The following is a 20784-nucleotide window of genomic DNA, read 5'->3' as shown; positions in this document are numbered from 1 at the left end:
ATTTGCAATTATCCAGCGTCAAACTATGACAAATATTCAATGAATGAATCCATTAAACTATTGTGCTAATGCTAGGTTGTTCCCTGGAAGGAACGCGTTGCAGAGTCCGACTGTAACGTCTCGGCAAGGACCGCTACATCTCCAGAACTCGGGTGTAGTGCTAAATATGCAAGAGTTCGCGTTACAGAGTCCGACTGTAACATCTTAGCAAGGACCGTTACATCTCTATGAGAACTTGGGTGTAGTGTTAAATAGGCAAGAGTTCTCACACCATAGGTTGGATAAGAACAAATATGATAGGAAACCTAATAATCTAAGATTTGGAACATGGAACATAGGAACTCTCACTGGTAAATCAATGGAGGTAGTAGATATGATGATTAGGAGAAGAATTAGTATTTTGTGTGTACAAGAGACAAAATGGATAGGCGAGAAGGCAAAGATGATAGAGAACTCGGGTTTTAAGTTATGGTACACTGGAAAGAGTAAAGCAAGAAATGAAGTGGGTATTATTATAGATAGTTTGTTAAAGGATGAAGTTGTAGGAGTAGTTAGAAAAGGGGATAGAATTATAGCCCTTAAGATAATAGTGACAAAAGAAACTATGAACATAATTAGCGTATATGCACCACAGGTAGGATTAGATGAAGCTACCAAATCAAGGTTTTGGGAGGACTTAGATGAAATATTACAAAATATTTCACCAAATGAAATGATTTTAATAGGAGGTGATTTAAATGAGCATGTCGGAGTGAAAAATGAGGAATATGAGAGAGTACATGGGAATTATGGGTTTGGAACGAGGAATGAGGAAGGGAAATCTATATTAGATTTTGCGATAGTATATGACCTTATATTAGTTAATACGTTTTTTAAGAAAAGAGAACACTTAGTCACATTCAAAAGTGGGAATAATAAATCACAAATTGACTTTCTTATGATTAGGAAGAAGGATAGAAAGATTTGTAAAGATTGCAAAGTCATCCATGGAGAAAGCTTAACTACCCAACATAGGGTAGTAGTGTTGGATATACGCCTCAAACATAGTATCAACAGAAAGAAAATATATACAATTCTAGAATTAAATGGTGGAAGTTAAAGGATGAGATGTAAAATATATTTAAGGAGAAGGTAGAAGTACAAGTATTAGGTGAAATATACGATGACTTTAATACAACATGGGATAAGATGGTATCAAAGTTGAAAATAGTAGCTAAAAGTGTACTCGGTGAGTCAAAGGGACATGCACCACTAAGTAAAGAATCTTGGTGGTGGAATGAGAAAGTACAAGAGAAAGTAAAGGAAAAACGAATAGCTTATAAAGAATTATATATTTGTAAGAACGAAGAAAACTTAAAAAAATATACACTAGTCAAGAAAGAAGCTAAAAAAGTAGTGAGTGAAGCAAAAAATGAAACTTTTGAACGGTTATATAAAAAATTGGATACAAAAGAAGGAGAAAGAGACATTTATAGAATAGCTAAAGTGAGAGAAAGAAAAACAAGAGATCTTAGCCAAATAAAATGTATTAAAGATGAATGTAATAGGGTATTAGTAAATGATGGAGAAATAAAAGAGCGGTGGAAGAGGTATTTTCATCAACTTTTTAATGAAGGTTTAGGTGATCAACTTAACTTAGGTAATTTAAATAGATCAAATGAGCATAGAAATTTTAATTTTTATCGTAGAATTCAAACTTCAGAAGTAAAACAAATTTTAAATGATATGCACAATGGAAAAGTCGTTGGACCAGATGATATTCCGATAGAGGTATGGAAGTGCTTAGGGAAACAAGGTATTGAATGACTTACAAAATTATTTAACATGATATTGAAAACGAAAAAAATGCCTGATCAATGGAGGATAAGTACTCTAGTTCCCTTATATAAGAACAAGGGAGACGTACAAAATTGTGCAAACTATAGGGGTATTAAACTAATGAGTCATACTATGAAACTTTGGGAAAAAGTAATAGAAAAAAGATTAAGAAAGGAGACCACAGTGACAGAAAATCAATTTGGGTTCATGCTTGGAAGGTCGACAATAAAAGCTATACATCTTCTTAGACAATTAATTGAAAAATATCGGGAGCAAAAACAAGATCTACACATGGTATTCATTGACTTAGAAAAAGCTTATGATAGAGTCCCAAGAGAAATTATATGGAGAATTTTAGAAAAGAGAGGTGTTACCTTAACATATATTGGACTAATTAAGGATATGTATGAGGATGTAACGACCAGAGTAAAGCGTAGTAACTGAAGCATTTCCAATAAAAATAGGGTTACATCAAAGATCAGCTCTAAGTCCCTATCTTTTTCACATTAATTATGGACGAACTCACTGCGCACATTCAAGACACAGTACCGTGGTGCATGTTGTTTGCAGATGATATTATTTTGGTAGATGAAACACGTGAACGAGTAAATGCTAAACTAAAATCTTGGAGGGAAACACTGGAAGGGAAATGTTTTAAGCTTAGTAGATTAAAGACAGAATATATGGAATTTAAGTTTAGCAATATTAGAAGTAATGAAACAATTGTTAAGATCGGAGAGGATGAGTTGCCTGGAACCGAGAGATTTAAATATTTAGGGTTATTTTTGCAAAATGATAGAGGGATTGAGAGAGATGTCTTACATAGAATACAAGCAGGATGGGTGAAATGGAGGGGAGCGTCGAGTGTTTTATGTGACCGTAAAGTACCTCTTAAACTTAAAGGTAAGTTTTATAAAACCGAAGTTAGACCTGTTATGTTATATGAAGCTGAATGTTGGGCTATAACTCGAGCACATGAGCAGAAGATGAGAGTTGCAGAGATGAGGATGTTAAGGTGGATGTGCGAACATACTAGGATGGATAAAATAAGAAATGAGAGCATTAGAGAGAAAGTCGGAGTTGCATCTATTGAGGAAAAACTCCGAGAGACACGTTTAAGATGGTACGAACATGTATTTAGATGACCAATAAATGCTCCAGTTAGGCGATGTGAAACTATGATAAACATATATATCAAACGAGGAAGAGGAAGACCAAAAAAGACTTGGTTAACAACAATAAAACAAGATAAAATTTATTTAAATATAGATGATGATATAATAGGAGATAGAGCTCAATGGCTTAAAAGGATTCATACAGTCGACCCCACCTAGTGGGAAAAGGCTTTGTTGTTGTTGTTATTGTAACAAGAATTTGCAATTAAGTAAAAAACTCCTTAACTTACTTCCTATTTCTCCCACTTTGATCACATTAAAAAAATAGAAAAAAAATAGCAAAAACAGTTAGAAAAATTTGAAAAATTTTCTAGGGATTTGTGAATAGAATTAACAGTAAACTAATATTTTTCAAAAATAATTTTTAAAAACTTCTCAATTTTACTAATTAATTCTCTGTTTTAACAAAAAAAATTTAAAAATTATTTACGGTTTCAAAAAATTCTGAAAATTTTATCAAAGTTAAACGGAAGTAGTTAGATCAGTGGAAAAATTTTCCACGACAAAAAAAATTTAATTTTGATCAGAATAAAATTTTTGAGCAGAAATATTCATTGTAACAATTAAATGCTTAAAAATAGAATATAATTACAAAAAATTGTGATAATTTTTCTGAATATGTAAAATTTAATGTTTATCCACAGAAAAAATTAAAGTTTTCAAAAATAATATTTGATAATTTTTAATAATAAAAATTTTATTTTCAGCAAAAAAAATTTGTTATAATTCGGATAATTTTTGAAAAATGTTGAAATTTTTTATTATGATAGTGAACATCATGTTTTATTGCAGAAAAAGTTTTTAAAAATAAGTCTGCAAAATATTTTTAATTTTCAAAATACGATTTTCGTTGAAAATTCATAGAAAATAACTTAACAATAAAAAAATTTTGAAAATTTTTCTATTTGTAGATAATATTTTCATTTTGCACCGATAAAATTTTGAGCTAGAAAGTTGACAAAATAATTGATTTTACCAAAAAGAATAAATTAAGTAAATTAATTTTCTAGCATGCATAGAAATTAATTTATTGAGCTAAGCATGATTTTGATATCTAAAATAAATTATTTCCTACTGGATTAATCAAAAGATTTTGTAGTATATGATTTCTAGGGATTTTTCTAATTTAGCCCTTGGGAAATCTAAAATACCAATTAAGCCCTTCATAATTCTTAAAATTTGAATTTCGTAGAATATTCAAATTTTCACCATCATAGTTGTTTTTCAATTTTTCCTTTGTGCTTTCAATTTTTCATTTTCAATTTTCAAATTATCAAACATTACTAAAGGACATGAATTTGCTAAGTTTAATTTTAGCTTAGCATTTTCATTTTCTAATTTTAGCATGTTTTTGGAAGGCATTTTAATAAATTTAAAAGATTCTTCAGGCAATAAGACTTATACCTCACTTACCTCGTGGTCTGATGCTTCATCTTCATTGCTACTTTCTTCTAAAGATTCTTTCCCTTCGTCGATGCTCATTTCTGAGGAACTTTCATCGTTCCTTTGGTAGTCTGCCATCAGGGCTAATCCGGCGTACTCTTCTAACTTTGATTTTGATGACGACGAATCGTCTTATGTCACCTTCAGGTTCTTGTGTTTCGATCTTGTTTGTCTTTTACCCTTGTCTCTCTCCTTCCTCTTTAATTAAGGACAGTTGTAGCATTGAACTTTTCTTTTGCTCCGAAGGTGTTTTTCGCCAACAACTTATTAAATTTATTAGCTTTAAGAAATTTACTAAAATTTCTTACCATTAAGGCTGTCTCGTCTTCGTTGATTTATGATTCGGAGTTTGAATCGTCCGTTCTTGCCTTCAGGGCAATTGTCTGACTTGGCTTCTTCTTTAATTCTGCACATCTAGATTCGTGAAGTTCTAAAGTCGAAAACAAACTGTCTAATGAACTTACCTCTGAATCCTTAAAAATATAGTAGGAGTCAACTATAGACGTCCATTCTTGTGTTTTAGGGAAAGCATTCAAAGCATACCTTAATGAATCTCGGTTTGTTACCTTTTCTCCGAGACTCTCCTTCTAACCGGAGGTTCTTCAGTTGGTTTCGGAGTAGGTCCCATCTTGCGAGCTTTGCTTCGGACGTTCCTTTGTGTAGCTCCAGGAACTTCTCCCAAAGTTCCTTTGCTGATTTGTAGGTGTTAATCCTGCCAACTTCTTGAGGTGGTAGCACACTTAGCTGGTGGAATTTGGCTCATACATTTATCACAAAATCTGTTTGCTCTTTTGTCCAAAGCTACTCTTCTCTTTCTTCGCCTTTTTGATCTTTTGGAGCTACAAAATCGTATTTAATTACTAATAAAATCTCAAAGTCAGTTTTAAAAAATACCTCCATTCGCTTTTTCCATAGGGTGAACTTCCCCTTGAACTTTAGCGGGTAGATACTTGGTCCAGCTATCGTCTTGTTTGCTTCGGTTGTCTTTGCTCTGATACCACTTGTTGGTGTGTGACCGACAAGAGGGGGTGAATTGCCTGTAGAAATAAAACAACTCCTTTCTCGTTCTTTGGACTTTGATTAGTAAGCACAATTGACTTAAATAAAAATAAACTGAATAACTAAAATAAAGAAGAGATGAGGAATTACTTGCTTACAACCTAGGCGGTTGTTAATCCAAGACTTTGAAAATGCTCCACTAGAAAAACTCCTTGTTTAAAGGCGGAGTAGCCTCTTACAGACGTTGACAGCTCACAAGAAATATTAGGAAGTGATTACAAGACTTGTAGTTTAGTTGTTGTTAAATTTTTAACTCCAGGGGTTTTTTCTGGAGAAACCTATCCGTAGCTCGGAGGCGCTTTCAATGAGATAAGTTTTTTCTGCTGAAGATAAAACTTTATCTTCAGCTAACGGCTCTTGAAGGCACCTCCAACAGGCTTGAGGGCGCCTTCCATGAGCTTGAAGGCGCCTTCTATATCGTTGAAGGTGCCTTCTATGACCAGGTCTTGAAGGCGCCTTCTATGACCAGGTCTTGAAGGCGCCTTCTATCCTCTTGAAGGCGCCTCCAGCAGTTACTGTCAGACTTTAAAGTCAACTTCGGAGTTGACTTTTCTTCGTGTGGGTGATACTTCGTCCGTCTGGAGTTGAGCTCACTTGAACCCAACTCCGACCTTCTCTTCAAGTAGGCTTCCTCTCGGCTTCTTGTCCCTCGAACGTTGCACACGTCCTTGTCATCCACTAGTATACTCTTCCACAACACCTTGTCCCTTGGATGCACTGCCGAGTCCGTCAACTCACTCCCTGTGCCATCTTTTTCGCTAGCTACGTCTTCTGCTTGACTTGTTGTGCTCATAAGTTCCTGCACACTTAGACATAAGGCATCAAACACAAACAGAACCTAACTTAACTCGATTGATCATATCAAAACTACCATGAGGTACTTACGCTATATTGCCTTTGCTGGTAATTTGTATTCATTTGAAATTTGAAGGATCTAGCTGGCCAAATTCTTTTATTGTTCTGTATTATTGTTTTTTCTTAACCACTGGAAATGTCTCTATTTTTTCCTTTGTGAATCAATTGAATAAATTTTGAATCTGAAATCTTACACGGCTTAGTTTTTAACAATATAATTATACCAGAGCTCAACGGAATGCGTGGTTCTCACAGCAGCTAAATAGGTTAAGTTCCTTGTTCTTTTTCTTATAGAAAACTTTCATTTATTTTGCTTAAGATAATGCAATCTGTTCAAAATTTCACGGGTTAAGTAGGTTAAGTTCCTTTTTCTTATAGAAAACTTTCATTTATTTTGCTTAAGACAATGAAATCTGTTTGAAATTTCATGTATTGAATGTTTTTTTTTACTGCCTCTAACTTCAGTTTTTTCTGCTTCGACTTCAATAATGTTATAGTGCCTTGATTAGATGGACATCCTATTTTACCTTTGTAGAGGGGAAGTGATGTTCCACATTCACCTGTATTCTACGCCTACTTATTAGTGGAGCTTAGCAGCGCCAAATTGTTTATTGATAATTCTAAAATCACCAAGGAGGTGAAGGACCACTTGAGTAAATCTGGAGTAGATCTCAGACCATATGGAGCTATTCTTCCTGAAATAGAGAGGTAATCTGAAGCATTTAGGGACCTTTTTTTTTTAAAAAAAGCTATACATTGTCTGAGCATGTGCATATTTTCTCAAGATACTTTTAATTAAATTTTGCATTATTTTTAAATATTATTTTAAATTTAGAGTGCACTTAGGACCAAATATCCTGCTATTTAAATGGCCTACTTCTATAAATGAAAATGAATGGCTCAGATATTTATGATGCTTTGCTTTTATGTAATATTTTAAAATAAAGAATGAAAAGTTGAATTTGATATGATAGCTTATTCATATGTCAATTTAATTTATTATTCATGTGCATCCATATACTTGTGGTTTTCTTGACTCGTTGAGATGAATTAGTCACTACAGAAGTAGACATTCGTTTAGGAGACATTCATAGTGACGCTGGGCAGGATAAGGAGGATTTGAGGAGAAAATAAGAAGAGAACCCGCCATCCTCTCGATTTTGCCAAAACAAGGAAATTTTATTTAATAACTGAGGATAATCCCTTAAACAGCTAAACAAACTTCAAACCCTAAGACACACACAAAAAAAAGAAAAGAAATCCTAACATATAGACCCCAATTCCTTGTAAAAAATGAAAGAAATCAAGGAAATTTTTTAAAAAGATTTACAATCCTAAAATCCCTAAACGGACTCAAAATTCCAAAAATATAAAAAGATAAAAATTATCAAAAATACCTAAAATACAAAAAAATCCAAAAATTACAAAAAAGAATAATTTACTAAAAAGAATAAAAAGACCCAACAAATCCTCCTACATTCTTAGGTTGAAAGAATTCGTTCTTGAATTCAGAGTAGTGTCAGGTGGCAGCCCGAAGACGATCATTTGGTATCAACTCGACAAAACTCCCTAGCAACTGTTGCACTTATGTTGATAAGTTCTTATTATAGCTTTTTTGCAAAGTGAAAAGCTTCGGCTAGGCATATGCATAATAAAGATTTCTATTTGAGACCAACAAATATCTGTTAACTTTGCATAGTATACCACCATTAATAATGGCTTCGGAATACTCATCAAACATGGATATCTTCAACTGCGCCAAATGCTTCCTGCCACAGCTCTATCTCTTTCAGTTATTCCCGTTCATGAAGAATTTCCTTCTCCACCAAGCAATGTTTGAAGGTTTGCTCAATGAGTTGGGCCTCTTCTTCCCTCTTTGCCCGTTCCATGTAATCCAACGTTTTGGCAAGTTTCAACCACTTCTTCAACTCGTCTTTCCTTCAATTGCTCACTTATAGCCATCTTAGTCAATGTCTGCTTCGTGACCTCTTCCCCTTCAAGTAGAGGTTTCTTTCCTTTCTCCCAATCCCCACCTTTAGACTTGACATTGAATTCTCCCGTTGCCCGTAGCCAGGGCACCCGACCCTCCTCTGGACTGACTGTGCTCCTGTTGTATGAGCACTCGGCCAACTTCTCGTCTCCACTGGATGAAGGATCCGCCGTATCGTCATCTTCTCTGTCTCCGTCAATCGCCGTATCTGGCTTCAGACCATCCTCGTCGGGTTTTTCCTTTGGATCCGCTGAGTCGGACTGTTTGAACAAAGGGTCAGATTCACCGTCAGAGGAAGTCGACTCTCCGATGAGGCTTTCTGTCTTTAAACCTGGTGGGGCATCCTCCTTTCCGTCATATGTCTTCTCATCTTGAGTGTCAAAAGAGTAGGAGCTAAGATTGCTTTCGAGCAAAGGCAACTGAGTCTCATCTTGAGTGTCAAAAGAGCAGGAGCTGAGATTGCTTTCGAGCAAAGGCAACTGAGAAAAGTCATTTGTACCAATAATTGACGTGTCAAGTTTTGGTTTGTCAGAATTGTTTGTTGAAGCTAACTTTGTATTTTCCCCTCTATTGATTGACAAGCAATAGAACCACCACCAGCATTACCATGATCCCAGTGAATAGATGTTCTTGTGTCCATGTCAATTTTTGGATTGCCAAAGTTTGACACGACTTTTGATAGACTATCACCAGTATCTTGGTCAATCATCGGGATCAAATTCCTCCAAATCATCTTCAAATCCGTCCCGGTCATCTTGGGCGTCGAAGCTGTCGTCCTCTATAGCGAAACATGATTGTCCCTCGAACAAAGTTTGAGTGTAACTAAAGGGAAGAAAGCGACCTTTCGTCTTTTGCTTCATCTTTTCCCAATCAGATATTGGTTTTGCCCTATCTGTCTTGTGAATGCCGTAAGTGCTCCCACCACGTTGATGCTAGGCCCTTGAGTTTGACGACAACAAATTTCACTTTCATACGATTGGATACTTCCTCATAATAAAAAATTATTTCCACTTCGTTAATTCAATCAACAAAATTCTCAGTTTGTGACGTATTAAAAAATTTGGGTAGAGATCTCAATGTCGATCCTCTCGATCATGTACCTTACGATTTTCAAGATAAGTCATCACCGCTACACACGGTTAAATATGCTATTTGTCTCTGGAAATCCTCAACATCATGTCCTGAATGTTAAGATTGCGGTGCTCAGCTTCCTCAGTCAGAACTTGCTTGTTCCGACCACGATCATGATGACCTTTCCATTGGATCTGATGCTCGACTTCCTCAATTGAAATATGCCTGCTCTAATACCAACTGACGTAGAGCAGGATAGCGATTATCCTATGGGCTAACGAAAAGGAGGATTTGAGGAGAAAATAAGAAGAGAAATCATCTCTAGATTTTTTCCAAAAAAAAATAAATTATTTAATAACTGAGGATAATCTCTTAAATAACTAAACAAACACTTATTTAGACTTCAACCCCTAAGAAAAAAAAGAAAAATAAAATTTAACATATAGACCCCAATTTCTAACGTGCAAAGAAAGGCAAGAAATTCTAATAGAAAGGAAAAATTCTTAATAGACTTACAATCCTAAAATCCCTAACGGACTCCAAATCCAAAAATATAAAAGATAAAAATTATCAAAAATATCTAAAATATCAAAAAATATAAAAAAAATAATTTACTAAAAAAATTGAAAAGATCAATCCTCCTGCATCACATAATTACACTAGAGTGTCATGCCCTAATAAAACTGTTAGCTCAAATAGAGCTTGTTTTATCCTTTTTTTTAAAACTAGGCCTAAAAGCTTAATTATGTTGTTTGCTTCTTTTATCTCTTGTATATTCCTGTTGGTTAAAAAAAAAAGACAGCCCGGTGCATGAAGCTCCCGCCATGCGAGGTCCCGGGGAAGGATCCATTGTACACAGCCTTACCCTGTTTTTTGCAAGAGGCTGCTTCTAGGATTTGAACCACCTTTTGGTCACATGACAACAACTTTACCGTTGCAAGAGGCTGTCTCCATTGTATCTTCCTGTTGGCGATTTAAAAAATTAATATGTATATTCTTTTATTTAGTCACTTTCCCATTTGGTAAATTAGCTTTCGTACAATATAATACAGACTAGTTTAAGTATTTTTTTTTAAATTTATTTTTAAAAAAGAGAGTATTTCTTTAAGCTTTCAATGTTTATCTCCTCTTTCTCCAATGGTATCATGCTTATTCTCTCTCTCTCTTTTGAGTGGATCACGATAATCTTCCAATCCCACTTACCTTTGCTTGTGATCACCCACTAAGTGGTGCTTGGGCGCTTGGATATGCAACTGATGCTGGTGTGGCAAGGTGCAAGAAAGGTTTCAAGATTCTATCCTTGTTGCTTGAGACATGACATGCCAAGCATATGTGGAGGCATCATATGCTAGTTGGGTGCTAGATGGATCTTCTACCATGTGATATAACTAGCATGCCACTCTAGATGAGACTTCATGCTTCACGTGCTGATCAAGATTATTCCCAATAGCTCAGCATAGTGCTATGACTTACAAATTGTTATTTTGCAATTTTTTTCTCACCTTGCCTGCCTCTATTCAATCACCCAGCAACCTCCTCTCATTCCTTTGAGAGATTCTAATTCTGCACCTCTTTAATTCTGAAACAATTTAATTATGACATGATATAAAAAGGTGTTAACAATTTCATATTTATATGATAATTTAAGGTGATGTTTGATGGCAATAGATTACGCATTCTTTCTCATGTGGCCGCAGATATAGGTACACTTGCTGAATCATACAAAATGCATCACTCGTTAGATCCTATTTCTTTATTATTTTTGTCTTTTCTTCTTCATTGTTTTTGTTGTTTTTTTTTTTGCTTCCATGATTATTTGTTCCTAACAATCAGTGAGAATAACGCGCTAGATAATTTGGTGTTTAAGATTATTTCAAAGTTGTCTTAAAATTGTCAAAGGTTATTAGTGCTTTTATTGGGTATTATGAACTGGATAAAATTTAACCCAATCTTATACCTAATTTACCAATCTTAACCTGGCTTAGTTCAGCTCAATTGAACCACCTGGTTCACCTTATTTTGCCTTGGTTCAGCTCCTATTCAAATCTGTTTCAAGCCCAGATTGCATGAGAATCCAACACACGACAAACTTCGTTACAGATTAAATTTGCAAAAATAATGCGAGTTGAGCATCAATCCAGAAATTTTCAATCATCCCTAGTTTATTTTATTTAAGATTAAGGTATAACATCATCCTTGACCAAAAGAACCAAAATACTTCTATAACCACCCAATTTGAACTGATTCAATTCCAAAATTTAAATCATCAAATGAAGAGTGACTATTAACATGAGCTTGCCACGGAATTCATATCTCAACTCTCAACCTCTCTTTATATGGAATGATGCACTCCATTTCCTGTTTCATTAGTGTGTTGTATTACTATGCACTTGCTTCTCCATAGGAAAGTATGTGTGCAAATTTTACATTGACAAATATCCACGTAGAAAATTATAATAAACAAAACATTAAAAGATTGTTTTTTTTATTTCTGAAGGAGATTTGTACTAAATTCTTCTCAAAATGGACTAAAACATGGTTGTAATTCATTCCAGATCATATTTTGCCTATCAAATGTAGTCACTCATGGCAATAACCAGGATATCTTTTGCTTACTTGCCTTCTAATTCCATCTTTTTCTTGTAGGTTGGCTGGAAATGGTTCTAAGCTCTGGTTAGATCCATCAAGTATAAATGCTGCAATTGTTAGCATCTTTGAAGCAGCATGTGATAAACATAATAAAATGACTAGAAAAGGAGAAAAAACAAGAGATGGTTCATCAACAAACAGCCAGGATGTTTATAATAATGAGTCATGTGGAGTGTACAAGGTTTCACCAGTTACCATAGCTAAAGCAATAAAAAATAGAGCAGAGATAGAGGGGATGCAGAATGCACATTTAAGGTAAAGAGTATCTTGTTTTTGATGCAGCCACTTTATCAGTTTATTATCTTGACCAGCGAGAGCTATGCTGCAAAGACACACATCTAAGCATTACTTCATAGTTCATACTTCATATGAAAGTTTTTGAATGTAAAGTGGATTACATAGGCAATTAAGTGGTTAAAAAGACATCTATGGACTTCTTAATGATAGTAAAGAAATAGTAGACTGAAGACCCAATGCTAGGCACTTCTTGTGACCTAAGGTGGGATCTAAAATGGTTCAACTATGGAGGAGGGAAATTATTGAGCTAGTTTTTGGAAACTTAAGACCCCATGCACATGGTTAGGGGTGGGCATCTATAACTTGAAATGAATAAAGCTACATGTTTCCTTCCTCTGCCTTTGAAAATCCAGGATTCCTCCTTTCGTTTGAGATGTCTGTTTGGTTTCCCTTCCTGCTAGCCTTGCTAACACACTAAGCTTACTTGATGTTCTTCTGCTATATATAGACCCGTTTTCATATTTTCAATACAATCATGTGCTCTTTTATTTTTCAATTCCTTTTACTAGCTGCAAATTTCACATTTCACTGGAAGAATTATATCATTACATCACTTTTCAATTTTCTCAGTGAAATAGTTAATTTTTATATTGTTGTAAAGGGGTATGCCATCATATTCAGAGGCACATCAGCATTTAATTCTGACTTTGGTTGTACATAGATTTGGCTAAATGTCCACTTCTTGTAGAGATGCTGCAGCTTTAGCTGAATTTTGGGCTTGGATGGAAGAAGAAATCTCCAAGAAGATGCCACTTACAGAAGTAGAAATTGCTGATAAACTGCTTGATTTTCGAAAAAAACAGTCTGGCTTTCTAGATACAAGCTTTGATACTATTAGTGGTAAGTGTTTTTCTAGATGGATGTTGATATATATATATATATATTATCTATGATGCACCATAATAATGAGCAGCTGATCAGGAACATTTCTCAAGATCAAGGAAATACCTCATTAGATATTATTATATAGTATAACGTTCTTAGGCTTTGACCTCTTTTTTCATCCACTAATATAAATTTTTAGATGAGTTTATAGTTTGGAAAAATTCCCAAATCACACGCATATCTTTGCTTATTTCTTAAATTGCATCCCACAGTTTCCGGTCACTGAAATTATGCCTTCCAGACTGAAGTTGCAAAATTATCCCTCCTTTAATCCAAACAGCAGAGTATGTAATATTAAATTCTCATTGCCACCGTTCTAAAATTTATCACAAAAGGGCACTAATTACATGGCAGATAAAAATAGTTTTCTGCAATCTTGTCACCATTTCTAGAAAAGTGAAAAACAAATGTTAAACTAAAGTGTAAATAAAATTATAAAACTATTATAAATATAAATTGTTTCTAATTATAATATATAAATTCTACATAAATAGGGGAAGCAAATATTGTAGTGCATTTACAGAATAGGGGAAAGAGATATTTATAGAATAGCTAAAGTAAGCGAAAGGAAGATAAGAGATCTTATCCAAATAAAATGTATTAAAGATGAATGTAATAGGGTACTAGTAAACGATGGAGAAATAAAAAAGCGATGGAAGAGGTATTTTCATCAATTTTTTAATGAAGGTTTAGGTGACCAACTTAACTTAGGAAATTTAACTATTTAAGTAGGTCAAATGAGCATAGAAATTTAAATTTTTACTGTATAATTCAAACTTCAGAAATAGAACAAGCTTTAAATGGGATGTACAATGGAAAAACCGTTGAACCAAATGATATTCCGATAGAGGTATGAAAGTGCCTAGGGAAACAAGGTATTGAATGACTTATAAAATTATTTAATATGATATTGAAAACGAAAAAAATGCTTGATCAATGGAGGATAAGTACTCTAGTTCCCTTATATAAGAACAAGGGAGACGTACAAAATTGTGTAAATTATAGGGGTATTAAACTAATGAGTCATACCATAAAACTTTGAAAAAAAATAATAGAAAAAAGATTAAGAAGATCACGATGACCGAAAATCAATTTGGGTTTATGTCTGGAAGGTTGACAATAGAAGCTATACATCTTCTTAGACAATTAATTGAAAAATATTGGGAGCAAAAATAAGATGTACACATGATATTTATTGACTTTGAAAAAGTATAATAGAGTCCCAAGAGAAATTATATGCGAAATTCTAGAAAAGAGAGGTGTTAGCGTAACATATATTGAATTAATTAAGGATATGTACGAGGATGAAACTGTTGGTCCCTTTGGAGGCCGGCAAGAGGGGAGGGGTGAATTGCCCTACAAAATAAAACTAGAACCTTTCTCGGATTTCAACTATATAATGAACACTTGTAATAAGTAAATAAAAGAGACTAAGTAAAGCAAAGCAGACACCAGAGTTTTACTTGGTTTGCAATCAGGGGATTGCTAATCCAAGGAATGTAAGCGCACTATCTGATTCTCCTCTTTACAACGTTGACAGCACAAATGAAAAGAACAGAATTGAAAGAACAGAAGGAATTGATTACAAGTGAGTTCTTAATGTGCAGACCAGTACTATATTTATAGTACTGGTCCGGGCGCCTGGAAGGAGTTCCGGGCGCCCTGGAGGGGATAAAATTCTATCCCCAACGATCAGATCGCGTTTGACGCGATCCTGGTCAAAATCCAGCTCCGGGCGCCCGGACCCTCAATAGCGCCCAGGGCGCCCGGAATGATTCCGGGCGATCGAACCTCTTAAGTCAACTTTGTTGACTTTTTGTGGTCCGGTTCCACTGCTCCGGTTTAGCTCGTTTCGGTCCGGGTCTGTTCGCTCCGGCTCCGTTAGCTTGGGTGATCTCGGCCTTCCGGAATAGGGCTCACCCGAACTCATGTTCCGACCTTCTCCTCGGCGGCCTTCCTTCCGGTTTTCGTCCCTCGAACGCGACGCGTTCTTCTCCGGTGTACTCTTCCGATCACCTCGTCTCTGGACGCACCGAGCCCGCCGGCTCTCTCCGTCCTTCTCGCTAGCGTCTTCCGCTCGACTTCTGTGTTCCTAAGCTCACTCAGACACAAGGGTTAAACAACGCAGACCTAACTTAGCTTGTTTGATCACATGAAAACACCTTGGGGAATCTCCCCTTTTTGATGTGAGCAACCCAAGTTAAGTTAGGGTAACCATATGCAATAAAAATAATTTTTATTCAAATAAGTCCAAATATTTTTCAATTGAAAAATTATAGTACCTCCCTCTAGACTTAACATACTTCTCCCCCTTTGATCACATAAAATTTGGGGTTATAAACAAGTTAAGGTTATTTCAAACATGAACTTTCAAGTGTAAAATAATGTCTTTAAGGAAATACACTCTTCAGACTTTTTTGTTCGAAAAAATATTTTTCAGATAAGATCAGTCATAAGTGTTAAAAAATTGAAGTTTTAAAACTTATCTCAGCATTCCCCAAAAAAAAAATTCTAAGTGAATATTCATAAGAAACAATTCTAAGTCAATTTTTTTTAAAAAAATGATAAGGCAATATTATAAAAAAAACTCTAAGTTTACTTTTATAAAAATCTAAGTCAATTTTCATAAAAATTTCTAAGATAATAAAAAATTTCTAAGTTAAGTTAAAATTTTTTTTAAAATATTTTCTAACACAAATTGAATAACTCTTTTAAAGCATTAAGTAATTTAAATTAATACTTTTTCAGTTAATCAATTAAATTTTTCATTTCGATACTTGGCTTCCAGGTCGTGGCGAGGCACTAGGCCTTCTTGGTTATTGGAGCAACAACCACTTCCTTAGACAAAGCCTCATAAAGAAATTAGTTGTTTAATTTTCTTGCTGAAAATGCTAAGTCTAATTTTAATTTTAAATTAAATAGGTTTTTGGAACCCAATAGAGGTTCCTACCCACAGGATTGACCAAGTATTTCCTAGGTATATAGATTTTTGATATATTTCTAATTTGACTTTGATGAAATCTATAATACCAATTTAAACATTTATAATTTCTAAAAGTAGAAATATTTGAACAATTAGATTTTTTCAATCTTTCTATTTCTTCTTTTAGTTTTTCATTTTCAATTTTCAATTTTTCAAAATCCTCTATAAGACATGATTTTGCCAAAATTCTCTTTGTTTCTAAAATTTCATTTTCTAATTTGGCATTTTTATTTTCTAATTTATACATGGATTTAGTCATAGCTTTGATACCAAAGTAAAGTTCATCAGGGGGTAAGAGGCATACCGCACTTACCATGTCAGACTTGAAGCCTGAATCTCCCCCTGCTTCGCTACTTCCATCTGAGGTCGCTCCCCCTTCATCGATGCTGGGTTCTGATGTACTTTGTCCTTTGTGGCTTGCCATCAGTGCAATCCCCGCATATTCTTGAGCTTCTGATTCAGATGAAGAAGTGTCATCCCAAGTTGCTTTTAGGTTGTGTTTCTTGGGTGTCTTCATTTTGACCTTCTTGAGTTATGGGCAGTCTTCTCTTAGGTGTCCCTCCTTCTGACACTGGTAGCACCGTACCTTTCTTCTACCTTTTTGATTCTTTTTATTCTGCATTTTAAATTTATTAGATCTAAAAAACTTTTTAAAGTTTCTTACCATGTACGCTTCTTGATCGTCTTCGGAGTCTGACTCGGGTTCATCCTTGTTGGTTATAGTCTGGGTTGTGTCCTTTGATATCTCTGCATATCTAGTTTCGTGTAATTCAAGAGTAGAAAACAACTCTTCTAAAGTACTTACCTCCAGGTCTTTTGAGATGTAGTAAGCATCGACGATTGATGTCCACTCCTGAGTTCTTGGAAACGCGTTGAGCGCGTAGCGTATAGTGTCTCGGTTTGTTACCGTTTCACCAAGGTTTTCGAGACCAGTAACTAGTTCTTTTACCTTTGCATGTAGACCGGCTACTTTCTCACATTTCTCCAGACGGATATTCATCAGTTTGTTGCGGAGGATGTCCCTTCTAGCGAGCTTTGCTTCGGACGTGCCTTCGTGGAGTTCCAAGAACTTCTCCCAAAGTTCTTTAGCAGATAAATAGTTTCGATGTGGTTGACCTCTTCGAGGCGGTAACACGGCAGTGATGTTCCGCATTTGCTACCGACTCATTCTGCTCCTTCTTTGTCCAATCGCTCTCTTCTTTTTCTTTTCCATCTTTATCTATTGGAGCTAAAAAAACCATATTTCATAATAAACCGAATTTCAAAATCTGTTTTTAGGAATACCTCCATACGACGCTTCCAGTCTGCGAAGTTCCCCTCGAATTTTGGTGGGACGATGCTTGGTCCGGCCATCTTGTTGCTTCGATCGGCGGTTAGTCCTCCTGAAGTGAACCTTGCTCTGATACCACTTGTTGGTCCCTTTGGAGGCCGGCAAGAGGGGAGGGGTGAATTGCCCTACAAAATAAAACTCGAACCTTTCTCGGATTTCAACTATATAATGAACACTTGTAATAAGTAAATAAAAGAGACTAAGTAAAGAAAAGCAGACACCAGAGTTTTACTTGGTTTGCAATCAGGGGATTGCTAATCCAAGGAATGTAAGCGCACTATCTGATTCTCCTCTGGGCGGAGTAGCCTCTTTACAACGTTGACAGCACAAATGAAAAGAACAGAATTGAAAGAAGGAATTGATTACAAGTGAGTTCTTAATGTGCAGACCAGTACTATATTTATAGATCGTCGCGCTGGAAGGAGTTCCGGCGCCGGAGGATAAAATTTATCCCCAACGATCCGATCGCGTTTGACGCGATCCCGATCAAAATCAGCTCCGGGCTCAATAGCGCCCGGACCTCTTAAGTCAACTTTGTTGACTTTTGGTCCGGTTCCACCGCTCCGGTTTAGCTCGTTTCGATCCGGGCTGTTCGCTCGGCTCCATTAGCTTGGGTGATCTCGGCCTTCTGGACTACCCGAACCCAATTCCGCCTTCTCCTCGAGCAGCCTTCCTTCCTCGCTTCTCGTCGCCACGCACGTTCTTCTCGTCCACCGGTGTACTCTTCCGCGGTCACCTCGTCCCTCGGACGCACCGAGCCCGTCGGCTCTCTCCCGTGCCGTCCTTCTCGCTAGCCGCGTCTTCCGCTCGACTTCCTGTGTTCCTAAGCTCCTGCACACTTAGACACAAGGGTTAAACAAACGCATGACCTAACTTAGCTTGTTTGATCACATCAAAACACCTTGGGGTTCCAACAGAAACGACTAGAGTAAAGACTTCAAGCGGAGTAACTAAAACATTTCCAATAAACATAGGGTTACATCAAGGATCAACGCTAACTCTATCTTTTTACACTAATTATGGACAAACTCACTACACATATTCAAAACACAGTACTTGTAAGTATCCCGGGTTGGTTTTGATATGATCAACCGAGTCTAGTTAGGTCCTATTGTGTTTGATCCTCACAGGAGCTTAGGAACACAAGAAGTAGAGTAGAAGACGCAACTAGCGAGAAGGATGGAACAGGAAGGGAGTCGACAGACTCAGTGCATCCAAGGGACAAGGTGTTGTGGAAGAGTATATCGGTGGACTAAAAGGACGTGCGCGACATTCGAGGGATGAGAAGTCGAGGAGGAAGTCTGCTCGAGGTGGTCGGAGTTGGGTTCGGATAACTCAACTCCGGTTAACTGAAGCATCACCTATGTGAACAAGATCAGCTAAGAGGCTAATTTGCTTCATGGAAGGCGCCTCCAAGAGGCTTGGAGGCGCCCTCGCGCCTTCGTATGGAAGGCTGATCTACTTTATGGAAGGCGCCTTCAATAGTCATGCGAGGCGCCTTCCAGTCGGTTGGAAGTGCCTTCAATAGCTGTTCGTTGAAGATAAAGTTTTATCTTTAGTGAATAAAACTTATCTTGCTAGAGGCGCCTCCGAGCAACAGATAGGTTTTTTCAGGGGCTATAAAAAGACCTAGAACTAGGAATTCAACAACAACAACTTCTGTAATCACTTTCTAGTCTTTTTCTAAACTGTCAACATCTGTAAAAGGCTACTCCACCTTCAACAAAGGAGATTTCTAGTGGAGCTTCTTCAACGCCTTGGATTAACAACCACCTAGGTTGTAACTAAGTAAATCTAGCCTTCTTACTATTCTCTTAAAAGTTTATTTTATGTATTCTTATTTTGTTCAATTACTTATGCATAACTAATCAAATCCAAAGATCGCGAAAGGACTTGTTTAATTTTTGTAAGCAATTCACCCCCTCTTGCGAGTTGCACCGGGACCAACAGTACCATAGTGCATATTGTTTGCAGATGATATTATTTTGGTAGATAAAATACCTGAAGGAGTAAATATTAAACTAAAATCTGGGCGAGAAATACTAAAAGGGAAATGTTTTAGGCTTAGTAGAATAAAGTCAGAATATATAGAATTTAAGTTTAGCAATATTAGATATAATGAGACAATTGTTAAGATAAAAGATGACGAGTTGCCCGGAACCGAGAGCTTTAGATATTTAGGATCATTTTTGTAAAATGATAGAAGGATTGAGAGAGATGTCTTACATGTAATACAAGCAGAATGATTGAAATGGAGGAGGGCATCGAGTGTTTTATGTGATAGTAAAGTACCTTTAAAACTTAAAAGAAAATTTTATAAAACCGCAGTTAGACTTGCTATGTTGTATGGAGCTGAATATTGAGCTATGACTCGAGCACATGAGCAAAAGATGAGAGTTGTAGAAATGAGAATATTAAGGTGGATGTGTGGACATACGTGAATGGATAGAATAAGAAATGAGAGTATTAGAGAGAAAGTCGAAGTTGCATCTATTGAGGGAAAACTTCGAGAGACACGTTTAAGATGGTACGGGCATGTACTTAGACGACCAATAAATGCTCCAGTTAGGTGATGCGAAACTATGACAAATACGCATATCAAATGAGGAAGAGGTTGACAAAAAAAAGATTTGGGTAGCAAAAATAAAACAAGATAAAATTTATTTAAGTATAGATGATGATATAATAGGAGATAGAGCTCAATGACGTAAAAGGATCCATATAGCCGACCCTCTTGGTAGAATAAGACTTGGTTGTTGTTGTTATATCCAATGAAATAACTATTACATTCGTATATATAAAACTAATCAAATTGGAAGCCTAAAATCCTAGTGTAAGATTAAACGCACGGTACAATACCCTGTTAACCTATACTGTTAACACTTCACCTACTGAGCTGGATCAACTTTTATTTGCATTATTCATTTTGCATTTGAGTTGGCAACATAGAAGGCATCTTCAGCAAACTACATCCACATTGAAATTCATTCCTTTTTATATTTGGATGGAACAAAATATTTCCTAGAAAAAATTATCGAGTTGAATTATTCTTTTTGGAACCTTTATTTTCCCTCTCTTCTTTCCCCTGCCCTTTCTCCTCTTCTCTATCCTGTCCTGCACATGCTACTAACAGAGCCTTCTAACTTTTGCTTGTTGGTCTGTTGTAACTTGCAACCTGACCAATCCGATTTGATTGCTTGTATCAGTTCTGATTATAGATTCAGCAACC

At 35.9% G+C, this 20784-nt stretch overlaps 1 protein-coding gene across 2 annotated transcripts in view; it reads left to right on the top strand.

Moving 5' to 3' along the window:
- The window catches only part of LOC121976979 (aminopeptidase P2-like), a 40612-nt gene that overhangs the window by 5652 nt on the left and 14176 nt on the right, over window positions 1-20784 (top strand). For both annotated transcript variants that reach the window (XR_006110719.1, XM_042529432.1), the window contains exons 5-7: window positions 6886-7058; window positions 12058-12315; window positions 13046-13197. Coding sequence is in view for 1 of the 2 variants with exons in the window: in XM_042529432.1 (XP_042385366.1) it covers window positions 6886-7058; window positions 12058-12315; window positions 13046-13197 (583 nt within the window). In the remaining variant the exon portion in view is untranslated. The remainder of the gene's footprint in view (window positions 1-6885; window positions 7059-12057; window positions 12316-13045; window positions 13198-20784) is intronic.

The sequence above is a fragment of the Zingiber officinale genome, chromosome 4B (assembly GCF_018446385.1).
Source record: "Zingiber officinale cultivar Zhangliang chromosome 4B, Zo_v1.1, whole genome shotgun sequence".
Lineage (NCBI taxonomy): Eukaryota > Viridiplantae > Streptophyta > Magnoliopsida > Zingiberales > Zingiberaceae > Zingiber > Zingiber officinale.
This window is presented reverse-complemented; position numbering and strand designations above follow the sequence as displayed.